Source organism: Lepisma saccharinum, chromosome 24 (assembly GCF_977018435.1).
Source record: "Lepisma saccharinum chromosome 24, izLepSacc3.1, whole genome shotgun sequence".
Lineage (NCBI taxonomy): Eukaryota > Metazoa > Arthropoda > Insecta > Zygentoma > Lepismatidae > Lepisma > Lepisma saccharinum.
Window position 1 is genome coordinate 59,246,609 of NC_139252.1, and position 16,662 is coordinate 59,263,270.

Below are 16,662 nucleotides of genomic sequence, written 5' to 3' on the forward strand. Positions count from 1 at the left end.
TTTTAGGGAAGTGTCCTGTAATGTATAAAAGATAGGTTAGTGAGTGATGACGATCGGATAATGCGTTATTACTTATTACACACACTGTTTTGCACGTTACCAAACGAGGATAAATTAAAAGCTAAACATCTTGACCAGTGGCGCAACCATAAGGAGGAGCCGGGGGGGGGGGGGGGCGCTGCAGAGGGTTTTTCCTTCGATTTTTTGATCACGTTGGCACTACCCATCATAGTAGCCGCGGGCCGCCACTGGTTTTGTGTCTCCAATAGTTGAATGTATGAGCTAATCTAATCTAAATATTTTATAATGTCAAGATATAGTTCTGGACAAACTTAAAGAAACTCTGACCTCTTCTTCCTCACAAGAGGCATGAGGCAACCACATGTTCCTTCAGTGTTTCCAACCCACAGGGTTGTTAAAGGTCCATTAGTTTTAAATAAATTAAATTCCAGTCTAGGAGAGAAAATCAGCAAGCAGGTTCTGTGCCGTAAAGAACCTTTTTTATCCGTAAAGTATTTCAATTCAGTCCAGGAACCTTTTTCCGGATCAATTTAAATACGGTCCAGGAAACTTTTTTCCCCAGATCAGTTTAAATATAACCTTTTTTCCAGATGAATTTAAATATGGTCCACAAACCTTTCTTCCAGATAAATTTAAATACAGTCCGAAATAGTTTTTCCAGATCAGTTTAAATAAGGTCCAAGTTCTGAATTGAAATGAAACAATGGGCAACTTGGACTGAATTTAAATTGTGCGAGGAAAAGGTTCCGGTTCTGTTACAGAACCAAATACAGGGTGGCTCAGTAAGTCCCTTAACACCCCCGGTACAAGGCCACTGCAGCGTGCAACGAGAAAATGGTGACGACAAATCGTTGCTAGGCCAAGGGGGAACCACATTGACACCACCCATGTGTCCGCAAATGGGCCACTTCCCTGATTTTCGTAGCATACACCATGGCTTTCAGATGTCCCCAGAGGTAAAAGTCCAATGGCGTCAGGTCAGGTGAGCATGCTGGCCATTCCTCAGCCCCTTGGCGACCAATCCAGTGCTGAGGGAATTGTTGATCGAGGTACTGGGGCACCATCTTGCTGGAACCATTCAGGATAGCTCCCATCCTTGGACAGCAAGGATGGTAAGATCTCCTTACGTAGCAGAAGCAAGTAACCCTCTGCATTTAAGTTGCCCTCAATCCAAAATCGACCAACAATTCGGGAACCCCAAGCACCACACCACGCACCATTAGCTTCCCACCGCCTGTTTTCTTGCTGGGATCTGTCCAATGTGGATTATCGGGTGACCAGTACCTCAGATTTTGCTTATTCACCTCCCCCGACACATAAAAATTGGCCTCATCACTGAACAGAATCTTGCTACCGAGGGCTGGGTCATGTTGCAGTTGTCCTAGGGCCCACTCACAAAACTCCAAACCCTCTCCTGAGGTTCAGCAGAATGTGGTAAGGTCATGGAAGAGACGTTTACACGTGTGTGTTGTGCAACAGGGACATCCTACTGAGCATGTGTTATAACTTTTGTGGTACCGTTATCTCTGCAACAATTAAAGTTAGGTGCAAACAAATGTCACAGTTGGTTTCCTGGTGAAATTCTAGCCCTCATTGATGGATCGCACGACCCCCTTCCCATTTAAAATTATCACGTTGGTTTCAAGATGGCGGACATCAAGATGGTGGTGGACCACGTGGGTAGTGTCAATGTGGTTCCCCCTTGGCCTGGCAACGATTGGTCGTTACTATTTCCACGTTGCATGCTGCAGTGGCTTTGTACCGGAGGTGTTAAGGGACTTACTGAGCCACCCTGTAGAACCCATTAGAATGTATGGGTTCCTGGATATTTAACAATCCAAGGGTTGTTAAAGTCCAGGTATTTTAAATATATTCAATTCCGGTCCAGGAGAGAAAATCAGCAAGCGTAAATGGGTTTTGAACCGTAAAGAAGAACCTTTTTATTTGTAAAATATTTCAATTCGGTCCAGGAACCTTTTTTTCCCCGATCAATTTAAATCTGGTCCAAGTTCCCATATTGAAATGAAATAATACGTAACTTGGACCAAATTTAAATTGTGCAAGAAGAAAGGTTCCAGTCCTGTTGCGGGACCCAATAAAATTTATGGGATCCTGGACTTTGAACAACCCTGGACACCCATGCCAAAAGGCAGTGGTGCTAACTGCAGAATTCATTTTCATATGGAAAGGCTTGATGAGGAGGGGGTGGTTGAAGGACAAAAGTAGTTCAGATCCTGCCCTGAGCATGTGAGTGTTCATTCAATTTTATCATATCGTTACTCATTCTCATCTTCATGATTAGCCAAAGGTGGGAGAAAAGTGAAGATAATTAACCCAAATCAGTCAATTTTTATGGGGTTGAACAGTTGAAGTAAGTGCCACTTTCTCTGAACAGGAGTGTACATCTTTTGGAAGAAGCAAGGGAGATCCTGTTGAAAATTTCTGTTATTTTCCAAGTTTGATCCAGACTATAAATTGCATTTTAAATTATTTACAGAAATCATACTGAAAAGGATATTTACTTCTCTTGATAACAATTGAGGCAAACAACTTGCTAATGCACTATCAGGCTGATTGTCCTTTGCTTTAGTGTGAAGAAACTTCAACTAATGGACGTGATGTATCTGACTGTTTTAAAGGCTTCTTCTGTTTACACTCTGGCATAATTCCAAGCTTAGTTAGCAGGCGAATAGTCAAGAAGTAAATGATCTCCACTACGCTTAGTATGCTGAAGCCTAAGCATAATCCAAGTATTCCTCCACAGTTGGCTGGAAAATAGAAGGAGTCTTTGAACATTGTGAAACAAGCAAAAATATATAATAATCCAGATTCAATTTAGCGTACGTGATGAATTCCTATGGATGAACAGTTTCTGACATGGATGTATCTGCATCCAATAACAGCTGTATTAGCAAATTTATATGTATTTCCAATTATTTATAGCAAAGTTCAAATTTATTTACTGATGCAGGCCAGTACTTTTCTGAAGTGTAGGTATGTTGCAAGTATCTAGTCCCAGAGTGAAAAGATTCTCAAATTTTGCAAAATTTACTCGTTTGTCAAAAATAGATTTCCTGTGATTGAATAACTGATATTTTACTGTCCTGATTCCATCATACACAAACCTTAAAGTGAAATCAGTTCATTAAGGACTAAGGCCTGCCAAGTGGCTTTTTGTTGAGTGATCACATCATCTCTCATCACCAAAACAACTAGAACAATAGGTTCAGCATTCCTTGGTGTCGAACCTGGTGGCTGTTGCCATTGGTGGACATTGCATGGCGAGATTGCTTTAAGCCAATTGCAGTATTGTGGGAGCAATGGCATTAGTGATGGAAAATAATGTGTACAGTCCAGCTCCAGACTCAAAAACGTGTGCCCATCGTTATGATTTCCACGGTTGACAAACGTCCAGCTCCAGAGACAGAAGTGTGAATCTCGTGACGATTGAGTTCCTCGGTTAGCTATAGTTCCATCCACCGTCATGACGTGAAATGACAATCGAAAGATGTGACACATTACACACAAGTAAGATCATAGCTAAAATTGTGAGTGTATGGATAATTACAACCAACTTTACTCAACTTTGTTATTGAATGTGATTCCTACCAACATACCTCCCCCACCTCTCTCTCTCTCTCTGAGAAGTGAAGAAGAAGAAGAAGAAAGCAGCGTACGAAGAAAAATTAATTTTTGGAAGTGTAAAGATGTGTAAAGACCATGCTCGATGTGTAAAGTCTGTAATGATTGTTGAATACGAGGATATCTTCTTAATATAAGGGTAAAAAATAGTGTAGTTCTTATTTGTTGCTTATTTCCTGCTTTGTCAAGTTCATTGATTATTTACTGTTTATTAGCTAACTTAAGACTTACGAGTGACTGGTCTGTCTGGTACTGTAAACCCAGAGCTCGTAAGCCAAATCAGGTCAGTAAGTTCAAAGTAATGGTAAACAGTAACGCCTAAATTTGAACTAACTTAGTAAAAACAAAAAAAACGATTGAAAGCTCTCGAAATGTCCTCATGATGATGGGTCAACCCCAAACTTTTGGAGATCACAGTGGGAATTGAACTCTGGGCTGCTTGCACTAAAGGCAATAGCTCTAACATTAGACTACATGGGAGGATCCCATCATAAGTCATCATGAGAAAATTTTAAAGGAAAATAATGCTATGACCAATCGGAACACATTTCAATCTTTTACAATCTCTAAATGTTGGTATTAGTTTCTAACTTATAATTCTGGGAAACTGATGGCAATGTTTTCTTTAGCAAATATTTTTAGCTTTTTGAGAAGAGCTGATCTCTTCCATTGTCTGTGAGGGAATTTTTAGTGTATCCTTACCTTTTTAATGTGTTGCATTTATTCTGTGCAGGCTTCTTTACAATCTTGCACTTTTAACCTTTCTCAGGGGACTCTTTACACCCCTTTAACGTAAGGGTTGTAGGTAAGAGGATTTTCTTCATTTACTGAGAAGGGTGCTGACACACCCAAATATTTTGACTCATTCATTCATAATTCTGGAAATGCAGATTCCAAGAAAATTTGCTTCATTCAGACCAGAAAGGTAAAAATTCTTAATTGGAAAAGGGAGGGGGGATGTAAAAATCAGAGTTTTGCTCTATGTGTTCTTATTTTAGTATTCCTGCTTATTAGGAAATATTTTAAATCATTTCCTAGCAGAGTTCTGCTTAATGTACTTTCTTGCAAAACTTAGTTACAATTTACACTAGTGGATAATTTACTGGTTATACATACCAAGGAAATCTGTGAAGCCATATAGTTCGCTACGATGCCTTGCTATAAACTGCAGCTCCTTGTAAAAAATGGATACTTGATTTATCATCAGCCTGCAAAAGTGATTAAGACATTCTTTACACATGAAACATGTATTTTTGTGTTGCATTGCACTGGTGAACAGTGCAAAGGATCATGTTTGGTTCATCATGATCTTGTTTATGTACAGAATGTTATTAAAGTTGTAGATACTTTATGAATGAACGGTAGGGAGAACTGGAAATATTTGTGGTCATACCAGGCATGTAAAAATGCATGCTGAGCTACAAAACCAACCGTTTGGTTCCAAGCAATTTTCACAAGTTAGCAGGATTGCCATTGAAGTAGAAATCCTGGAAAAGTCGTGGAATTTTGTAACAACTAGAGGCATAAAACACAAAATGTGAAATAACACATTGTAATGTTAATTTCTCATGTTTCTGAAATGTGTGAGGTGCATTTTCCTACCCTGTTTTGTCACAAAATGATGCGAAATGAACCGAAAAATGCAAAATAGACTCTTAAACACGAAATTTAGAGTTTATTTACTGATGGGACACTTTCTGAAGTCAGAATTATCCTGCGAGTTATGCAATTCATGGAAAATTGGTTAATTCTGCTGTAAATATTTGAGAAGCAAAAATGGACCCCTTTATACAGAAATGAACTTAATATTCTGGTAAGGACATAAATGTGCTATTATAAGGGATATGTTTATTTTGTGTAGTAAGTGCTGTTTCTAAATCAAATTTTGGAATATATTCATATTTTTGAAACCAAAATGTCATTGTATATACCACTAAGACAGCAAAATTTTATTTTATTTACCACCTTTGAACCTCAATCTGTTTTTCTACCGAAATTTTGCTTTTTTATTTATCAAAAATACGTATGTGCCTCTAGTAATAACATTCAAGAACCTGGAAAAACCGGGGCAATTAAGTTATTTTGTTGCTTGCCATCATTGGAAACTAAAAACATATTTCAGTTTTTCTTTCCATCCAGTTTCTTTTGTTGGTATATTTCAAAATAAATGTAATTGTCATTCGGAGTTGAAGAAGTAACACTTATTTATTAATCGTTGTAGAGTTGTCTGGAAAGTTATTTAAAAGTGCATAGAAAATGTGGAAGAAAATAGCAGAATTTGGTACCTTATGAACTGTCTAAAACCTGATAAGATAAAAACTAACACTGTACAAATACATGCACACACATTTCGCATGACCTTTGTGTATCATCATTCAAGCAGGGACTACTGGAGCCAGATGATATGGCAGGAGCTACCACAGAATTTGGCTTTGCAGAAGGCATAGATAGCTGTGTAAGCTTAAGATGTATATTCATAACATGCTGCAACTTCTCATTGATACTGGGCATTGGTCTCAATTCCAAAGTGCCACATAAAAAATAGGGTATAATTTAGTTCCGGTGACCGAGATATTACTCAAAAAATTTGCAAGACATGTTTCCTCAAAACTAGGGAGTAGGGATCCGTGGTTTAAAAAAAGTGAAGGATTTTTTTCTATCGAGGTTCGGAATTAGTCTTGAACTCTGGCTTGTCACAGGTCATGGTGCCACTTAGCATAGGGTGACCAGACACATACATTCAAAAAGGAAGACAGAGCATGGCAAAAAAGGAGGACATAGACATAAAAAAGGGGACACCGCCAAAAATTGCAGCACATTTGCCATTACCATTAATTTCATAAATATATAAAATGTGCTTCTTCCAACAATAACAACAATCTATTCCAGCCCTGGATCCCTATTTTTGCAAAACAATATTGTTCCTGTTTATAGTAGGCTTCTTCTCCTTTGTATAGACTAGTGCCACTGTAAGTTGGAATTGATTTTCTGTGGAGTGAGATACCCAACTGAAATTCGCCCCTACCAACTGTAACTTCTGGATCCGCCACTGTTTTTCAGTTCCGGGATTCGAACCAGGGGTCTTTTGCATCATAGCACTGTGTGCTAACCTCTTCGCTACGGAGGCTGGCACTTTGGTATTTCATAAATGTACGTACATATTACTTAATAATCAAATTTTCATTACGCGTTTCTGTGTCAAGTATGTATGACTCAAAAAGGAACTGCAGTCTGGGATGCGTTGAAGTCTCATTTCGACAAAATTATAGTGTTTGAGCTCCCAGGTGCTCAATGAGCATTGCTAGAATACTTATGGCGCTTCAAGTGATATGCTTTACAAGTTTACTTGTAAAGTAACACCTGGTTGATCGTTATGATTGGAAGCATTTTTCCAAAAAAGGAGGACATGTCCGGATAAAAGAGGACGTCTGGTCACCCTAACTTAGCATGTTCTTTCGTGGTACGTGCATAGGAATGCAATACTTACTCTTCACTGGTGTTCATGAGTTCAGCCAGAGCAGTTACATTGAAACTCGTATGAGATGTTTCTGCATCGTATCTGATCTCTGTGCAAGGTGGGAGACAGTCACATGTTTTTATGACGTCTGCTTCTCCCTCTGAAAAATATGAATGAAAGCATCATACTTAGTGTATAGTCTGGGAATTATTATTTGGTAACATTGAAGTGTACTCATGTACGAGACACATCCAGAAAGTAGTACCTGTTTGGCAATAAGAAAAGGACGAAAGACATTAGTTGAACCAAGCCTTTTTACTCCAAAAGTAAATAGTTTAAACTACTTTTTTTTACATAGGCACCCATGGCATTGAGGAACTTATCATATCGGGGCATAAGTTTTTGTATGCCCTTGTAATACACTACCAGTCTCTTCCAACCCTATTATAAATCAGTTTCCCATAATTCAGAATAAGATTATCCTTTTAATCACCTGATTTATACGAGTCGTATTCGTAAAGTAAGTACCGTTTGCAAATATTGCCGCTGTAGCGATGCAGTCGCGACCGTGAGAGTTCTCGCTGACGTGCTTCATCCGTTAGTTAGCCACAGGCATGCGTGGGAGCAGGTCATGCTTTTTCTTCGTAGTTTTCTGAAGGTTTGAAAAGTTCAAGAAGTCCGGTCTGTGATTTTTCTCAATGCAAGAGTGGTTAAGTTCTTGCCTAGAGGACAGACCACCAACAAAGATGCCTGCTGTGACACATTAATCCGGCTGCGTCGTGCAATTCAAAACAAAAGACGCGGAATGCTTAGCGAAGGCATTGTGTTGCTTCACAACAATGCTCGTCCGCATACGGCCCAATAAACTCAAAATTTTATCAGGTCATTAGGCTGGGAACAATTTGTTCATCCGCCAACAGCCCTTACTTGGCACCAAGGTACTACCATCTCTTTCTTCATCTGAAGAAGAAGTTTTTTGCTGGTCAGCGTTTCAACGAGGATGACGACGTCGAAGCAGCTGTGCATGGATGGCTTTCGTCACAGGCGGGAACATTCTATTTGATGGGATACAAAGCTAGTGCCACGCTACGACAAATGCTTAAACAAAGGTGTAAACTAAGTAGAAAAGTAGTTTAAGGTCTGTAGAATGCAATGCAAATAAAAAAAGGTACGGAACTATTTTACTTTATTTTTTACACCCTTTCGGTACTTACTTTCCGAATACGCCTCGTATCTTTCTATTCTCAAGGCAGAGCAATGTCTCATTTGTGAATTCTAAATGCAGTGGAACCTCGATTTTACGTTCTTCAGGGGACCAAGCTGAAAAAACTTAAAATTCGAGGAAAATGTAAAATGGAGGAAAATTTTATAGCATTTTGGTATGTTGGGACCATAAAGGTTGAATGTATAATACAGAAAAATATAAAATTTGGGAATGTAAAATCGGAGTCTCACTGTAATAGAGAAGAATCCTATTGCTATTGTTGATAATTTTTCTAACATATTCTTATATTATCTGAAATGAGAGCTTGTTCTAAGCCCATAGTGTTCTCTTTACTTTAATTTTTGCTAGAGCTAGTTTTCTTGAATCTAAAAGTTAATATTTACCCTCCTCAATTCTGTTTATACAGAAATATTTCTCTGCCGAGCATAATGGTGTAGTGTTCTCACCTGAAATATATAAAATATTGAATAAGCATTTATATTCTATTTACACAATTTATTCATACAGATAATATATGTTTGGCAGTAGAAATGTGTTGAATCTTTCCTGGCGACGAATGATGAAAAAGATTCTCTCGGTCTATCGACCAGGTGAGTTTTGGAAAAGATTCCAAGCTTTCGAGAGCTAACGTCACTCTCATCTTCTTCTACCCTTAGTCTGAGAGAATCTTTTCATCAGGAAAATGCATGTCACTTTATAATCTTTATTTGTGCTCAATGTAAAATTATTTTTCATTTAAACATGTATCTGCTAGATAGATTAGTATTTTAACATTTTGATACGGTTAAAGTTCTGGTGGGATAGAGAATGTCTTATTGGTGCAATGCAATGATGATAATTGGAATACTACTAGACTAGAAGGAGTAGGCTAAAATCTAAAAAATAACACACACACACACACAGAATACTACTCCCTCTTGTCCCATAATTATTGTCCGGTACACTTTTGTTTGTTGTCACAAAATACTTGTCCAGTATTCAAACTGTGACATTTGTGTATACACAAGAAGAAAATGAAACACGGGAATGAGTCATACAACGTTAATACTCAAGGATCAGTACAAATTGGCCGATCAAGTATCCAAAAGAACATAAATAAATAGTTACCATTTTGGCATACCGGACTATAATTATGGGACAGAGGGAGTACTAAGGAGGTGAATATACAAGGGCTGATTTTTTAGTAGTGGCAACTATATGTATTTTGTAGACACACACCATACATACATGGTTCTACATTTTACAGACCTTCCATATAGTTCCCAGCGTTGCGTACAACGTGTTGCCAGCGATGTGGAAGCCGTCGGATGCCATTGGCACTGCCTAATCTGTTGATAGTGGGAAGAGAACGATCTACTGCCAGAAAAATGTCTCGAACTGTTCGAAAGCGAATCCCTCGAAGTGGTTCCTTCATCTTAGGGATTAGAACAAAGTTTCAGGGACTTAAATCCAGAGAGTATGGGCGGTGGTAGAGCACTTCCCATCCCTGGTGATTGAACAAATCAGCCACAGCTCCTGCATTGTCATGTGTCACCATTTTCTACTCAGAGCTGCACGCAGGTTGTTTTGCACGGTTTGTGACACTGTCGTGCTGTGCGACCTCTAGCACATTCAATTTTTAACCAGTTCTGCTGCTCCTGTTTCGTAAACATCGTGACTGCACTCCGCGGCGACTCGCTCACAACTGCTCTGTTCTTGATGTCACTGTGCACACGCATGGAGTGGGAGGAGTGAGTTCATTTCCTCCGAGGGAGGTACGCATGTAACTAACCTTTGTTATAAAGAACATTGCCTGGCTCCATTGCACGGCATCGCTATAGCATAGGTGCCACTACTAAAAAAATCAGCCCATGTATATAAAACTAACTAGACTAAACTCCGTGCAACAGCCCTGTAAGGGCCACGACCTGAAGGAGCAGCTTTTACATTGGGTGATGTGTGGCCAGTGCATTGAGTCCCATCACCGCTGTTTTCTGGCTTTCGAGACCAGAAACCACTACTTCTTCTTTTCAAGTAAGTCCCCAATTGTCCTCGTGATGCTGGGTCATTTCCAAAATTTTGCAGGCTCCCACCGGGAATCGAACCTGGGACTGTTTGCACCAAAGGTGAGAGCACTAACCATTTGGCTTGAGGGGTGACCTAAGAAGGTACCCAAAAGTTAGTCACTTCCACTTAATACACCTCGGTAAGTACAGTCTTGCAGGCTAATGAGGCTCTGGTGCCTGGACCCACGGGCAGTATAATCCTCTTGTGTGGTTGCATTGTCCTGTGTTTATCCTTGTATGTACGGAGTGCCTGCTCACAGCCTCAGCTTTTAACTAGGGTATGGAGATGTTATCCTCAGAGATAACATAGTGTTAATTCTTAAGGTAATTTTTAACAAACTTATTTTGTTAGGCCCCTGTCATCAGCTCTGGTTAGTTATGGGACTTGTCTCCATGTTGTGTGATGGATAGACTTCTGATTTTTAGGTCCTAAAAGCATTCTTTTAGCTCGAAAAATCTTGAAGTAGTAGGTTAAAAAAAAACTTAAACTAGTTCAAAGTTCTTGAAAAATGCTGATTAGGCATAGTCACCGGCAATGAAAATTGAGCACCTATATCCTGAAATATGCACTATCTTGCATAATGTTATGTGTGTTGCCTAAACCTACAGCGATGGCAGAACTTACCATTGGAAATTTGCTATTAAAATGCATTTTTCGCCGTATAGTTAGGCAAAAATCTTTTTCATGTTGTCCACAGCTGAAAATAATCTTTTTTTTTTTTTTTTAAAAAAAATCATAGTCAGTGCTGCAAACTTCAATGCTGAAATGTTAGTTTGCAAGGCGTGAACACCACAAAGCACCAAAGAGATGCGAAAGTGAGCTAGACCACACAGATCAGACCACTTTGGATTGCACAGGTAACAGTGGCACCAGACATTTTGCTTTGTTTAAAGCTTTGAAAATCACCATGGACTTGGAGGAAGGGAAATCGACAGAGAGTATGTTTCAAACACGTTCGTCACTGATTATTTCTTGACCAAAGAAAGCAAATGCCTCCGAGAGACAAAAATCCTTTATAACCTTTAAAAATATATAAAAACCTAAAAAAAGGCTTGATTTAGGCACATTAACCTAAAATAGGTTCTAACAAGCAAAATAGGTTTTTTGAGGCAGTATAAAACTTCATCAGTTGTTGTCTTTTTTTAACAAAATGCTGACGTAACTTATTATTTCTTACATACCTGTAAAGGAAAAAAATAGGTTAAAAACCTAAAATTTGAGGTCTAGTGATGAACAAAAATAGCCTATGTGCTGATGTACCCATAATATAAAATTCAATCAATAACTGAAATTTCAACACTTGATAGTTCCCACAGTTTCATTCTCTTTATAATAAACTCAAATCACACACACACACACACACACACACACACACACACACACACACACACACACACACACACACACACACACACATATCAGAGGCGTATATTCGGGATTATCTAGGCTATCTGCGAAGCCCAGACTCAGTGAATAAAATACGCAAAAAAATATCAGAAAATGTGCATAAAATTGTTCATTTCAATAAGAAGATGAACCTGATTTCTTAGAGTAGTTGGAAACATTGCCCGCTTTCTTTGAATTTGTGAGACGGCTGGCCCAGCGCCGGCGGGCAACTCCACAGAGTTCACCGTGGCCAAGCTTGACAGGACCCCGATCATTGTTGCAAACCAATTTTTCCCAGCATGCAATTTCCCCAGGATCGGGGAATTGTGGAGCCAAACTGTTACAGGAGAGAGAACAGGGTTGCATATGGCGGGGGGAAAACCCTCTGAACTTCCTCAACAGTCTGGGTCAATGTTGCAAACCAATTATTCCCAGCGTGTAATTTTCCCAGGAATGGCGAATTTTGAAGCCAAATTATCACAGCAAGGTGAAAGTGTGTCACATGCAGGGACAAGAACATCATTGGACGCTTGCAGAGGAGTTGAAAAAGAGGTCGTTGACCTTCAAACAACTAGAGATACAGCTGGGAGTAGAAAATTGTTGGCTGAGCGGGAATGGTTTAGGAGTGCATCTAAAAATTACCGAAATGAAGGACCAGTTCTACTCTAGATTGCGTTGAGTGGTCTTGGTGCGTGGAATTTATTTAGAGGCAGCGTGTGAATACAGTAGTGAGTGGATTGTATTTTTGTGAATGATATGTGCTGTGTTGTGTAGTGAACTGAAATGAGGGACATAATTAACAAGCTGTCTATTCGGCTTACGAATGACGATAAGCTCCAAATCGTTGTGGATTTTTCTTGTATGTCCACTTTATGAACAGATAAGCTAATGGGGATCGGACCTACAGTTAAAGTGGTATCTAAACTACCACGCATCGAACCCGGGACAACTTAGTTTCAAGGCAACGACTTTATCAATGCGCCAACAAGGAGTACCCGAACTTAAAATCGTGAAAATAGGTAGGTTGAAATTTTATTTGTATTCTCGTATATAGGCCTACATAATATTTCACAATATGGACCTCTTATTTATGCAAATAAGAATGAAATTCTTGAAATCCTTTCCTTACTGACAGTGTACATTTCCATGTTTTATTTATGAGGTATATATTTTTAATCAGAGTCACATCACTTCAACCCGCCACCCCAAATGAGTTAAAAAACAAAAACACCCCCACCAGAAATTTTTTGTCTATTCGAACACTATGATATGGTGCGATAGCCCAGGTTCTTAACCCAGTATATGCCACTGATATATGTATTTGTAAGATTTGAATTTTATATATATATATATATATATATATATATATATATATATATATATATATATATATATATATATATATATATCCCACCCTGTATATCATTGTAATAATTATACTTCATTCCATTATTTTAAGATTAACATTTAGACAAAAGAACAGGAACTCTGAAACACCTACGTGGCATATAAAATGGAACGCAGCCACAAAGATTTATGGTGGCATTAACAGAGCATTCAAACTCGCAGTTCTCCTGGGTGTACGTTTTGAAGAAACGGAGTTTCCTCTCGTCAGAAAAGAAGCATCGACGTTTCTGCGGAGGATACGGAAGGACGTTCGAATCAGTCAAAATCAGGGAAGGTTTCAGCCCCATCACAAACTCCCCTTGCATCGGAACCTTCACGTACTGTTCACTTACACGAGGGTACTCAGCTGGGTTGTGTAATATTATCTGAAACAGTGAAACAATGCTAAAAAGTAATTTGAATATCTATACAGTTGTGAACACTAGTCTCAATATTCATTATTTACTTCCACTGGTGCATTGTTATACAACTTGGAAGTCAGATAACATAACAACAATAATTCATAATTGGTTTTGTGTGGATTACTCACAGTTGACAAATATTAAAAAATATTTCTATTATGAAAACACAATAAAAATATCAAATAGAAGGTCACTACTTACGATATTGTGAGTTTTCTTCTTTGAAATGGCTACATTTCGGAGGTACAACCGCCTCTTTCTTCAGGCAATTTTAGCCATATGTCATTACCATGCCGCGTGAAGTAGTTATAGCTATCTTTCAAGGAGGAGGTTTTGTGGGTTGGAATGAAGGTAGAAATTTTGTTAAAACTTGTACCCCTATTAAAAAGGCAATAGCCTGTGCCAGCTTCCTGCATTCCATACAGGAGCACCAGCTGATAACAGCACGTTTGGCAAGGGGTTTTGATTTTATAGTTTTATCGTTTTAACCTGTTTTTGTAAAATTTTAGTGAACAATGACAAAGGGTAAGGACATACTTTTTAATAGGGGTACAGGTTTTATCAAAATTTCTAACTTCATTCCAACTTGCAAAACCTTTTCCTTGAAAGATAAACTTGAGACACGTCATGGTAGTAACATATGCCTAAAATTGCCTGAAGAAGGAGGCGGTTGTATCTCAGAAACGTAGCAGTTCCAAAGAAGAAGACTCACAATATCGTAAGTAGTGAGCTTTTATTTGATATTTTTATTGTGTTTTCATGATAGAAATATATTTTAATATAACAACAATAATAATAACCCATCGTGTAAAAGTCCTTGTAGGCCAAGGCCTACGTACTGACTGCCGGCCTCACTCAAACATGCCTCAGCAGAGGTGGGGTGGGGTCACCGTTATGGGGTGACATGTGGTCAGCATGACAAACCCGGTTATTGTTGTACGTTTTCCACGACCGGGTTAGGATACTAATTCGTAGCTCCCCAATGTCCTCACGATGGTGGGTGGCCACCAGTCCCATACACGGGCCGAAATCTCAGGAGAAAAGTTATTACGCTTCCCCCATAAAACTTGAACCAACGTGCGCTCCATAGCCAGAGCCCAAAGCCTGATGCTTTAGACCACAAAGCAGGTATGTAGCCAGGAACCAAGTGTCTCAGGAATAATAATAATTATAATTTTTAAATTAAAATAATTATATTAAATTAATACTAATTACAATATACACATTAATATTATACTATTATTACACGAATAGATAAAACAACTGTATAAGAAGAGAGATATAACAGCGCATATTCATTACGTAGCTTACCTGTAGTTAAGATCGGAATAATTTACATAGAAACAAGTGCCCTGGCTAACTAACTAACTCTCTAGCCTTCTTAAACCTGAAGGTTCATGGCTGCAGCAACACAGGCCTTCCATATGTCCCTATCTTGAGCAAGATCTATATAATCTTTTCCATCCCTACCGATTTCCTTCAGGTCTATCTCAACGTCGTCCCTCATCTTCGTCTTGGTCTTCCTACAGGTCTCTTACCATCAGGTTTCCCAACAAGAATCCTGTGAACTCCTATTTCCTTTCCCATTCGTGCCACATGGCCTGCCCACATAAGTCTTCTTGATTTAATCATTCTAATACTATCTGGACATTAATACAAATTATGTAGTTTTAAATTATGTAACCTTCTCCACTCACCTGTCTCTTCATCTCTTTTAGGTCCAAATATTTTAAATGAAATTAATGTCAAATACATGAATAATTGAATATTTATCGAATAACAAAAATGTTACATGTAGTTGGAGAAAAGTAAGTTTCTGGTTAACATTTTATGCATATTATTTTGAGTGGTAGTGTACATAAATCTTCTTTGTAATGTCATTCAAAGCCGTATGATCCCAATATAATCCTTGCCTTCTAAAAAGTTCAGAGGAAATTAATAACCATCGATTATGTGAAAAATGATAATATTTTCATTACTTAATTTTCATACTTGGTAAGTCTTTTGGGGAGCCGGACCCGTGCACCTCCCTACAACAAATGCTAAACGAGTATATTTTTCATTATTTAATTTTAGTACTTGATAAATTTTTCGGGATGGGGGGGTGGGGGTTCTGGACCCCATAAATACATCTTTGTTCACGGCATAATCATCACAGATTTTATAACAATGTTGTTTTTCAAAATAGTGTGGTGCGACCATTACGTGAACCTTTTTTTAAAAAAAATATATTGTGCCAGTTTTACTGGTACTTAAAAATCTTCTATTACTAGGTCATACGTCTTGGATGCAAGATTACGATGCATGGAATTTGTGAATTTACGTTAAAATTGAATAGTCCAAATCAACGCACATCATTTCTTCATGACAGTTTAGCAAACATTTTCCCGGTTTAATAAGAAGTTGTTGCCTTAGTTGTTATTGATTTGTACATTATAATCGAAATATTATACTTGAGAAAATTTACTACAATGTTGCGAAGTACAGTCATGAGAAAAAAATCTTCCCATGACTGTACATGCTTGCAAAATTTAATATCTGATGCAGTGATCAAAGTTTATAAACTAATTTTTGGACTGAAAGAACAGGGTCCGAGAAATTACGTACCAGTGGCGTGCCCAGGATTTTCAAAAGGGAGGGGCCATGTATACTTTTTCTTTGTAGTCAGCCCTCATTTTATCATATTTTGCTACATTTGACGGTTTTTTTTTTTAGGAATACTGGGTTAAAGGGGAGTATAACCCCCATCAACCCCCCTTGGGCATACCACTGTATAGTACCTTGTATCCTTCACTGATGCCACCACAGCTTGGATCAGCTGCTGTGACGTTGATGGTCATAACAATCTGCAGGCCTCCCTTGACTCCATCCCTCACAGAACGTCTCGGGTAGACATCTTTCGAATGGACTTCCTCCTCGTAACCCTTTTCAAGGCTCCAACCATTGACTCTCCGTGTTAGGTTTGCGTCAGGCTCAGGGTATATTACTCTGTTATAAGAAACATGGCCATTACTAAGTGACGAGCAGATTAATACGAGTAGAAGGGTAAGCCTAATTCTAGCTTGCAGTGAATCAAT

The 16,662-nt window shown here is 38.6% G+C and overlaps 1 protein-coding gene across 1 annotated transcript in view; it reads right to left on the minus strand.

Moving 5' to 3' along the window:
• Nucleotides 1–2,112: 2,112 nt before the first annotated feature.
• Nucleotides 2,113–16,662, minus strand: part of LOC145978091 (pickpocket protein 28-like) — a 53,839-nt gene continuing 39,289 nt past the window's right edge. The window contains exons 6-11 of the mRNA XM_083110531.1: nucleotides 16,366–16,573; nucleotides 13,279–13,549; nucleotides 8,729–8,791; nucleotides 7,151–7,280; nucleotides 4,780–4,871; nucleotides 2,113–2,789 (exon numbers count right to left, since the gene is read on the minus strand). Coding sequence (XP_082966657.1) covers nucleotides 2,608–2,789; nucleotides 4,780–4,871; nucleotides 7,151–7,280; nucleotides 8,729–8,791; nucleotides 13,279–13,549; nucleotides 16,366–16,573 — 946 coding nt within the window. The 3' untranslated portion in view covers nucleotides 2,113–2,607. The remainder of the gene's footprint in view (nucleotides 2,790–4,779; nucleotides 4,872–7,150; nucleotides 7,281–8,728; nucleotides 8,792–13,278; nucleotides 13,550–16,365; nucleotides 16,574–16,662) is intronic.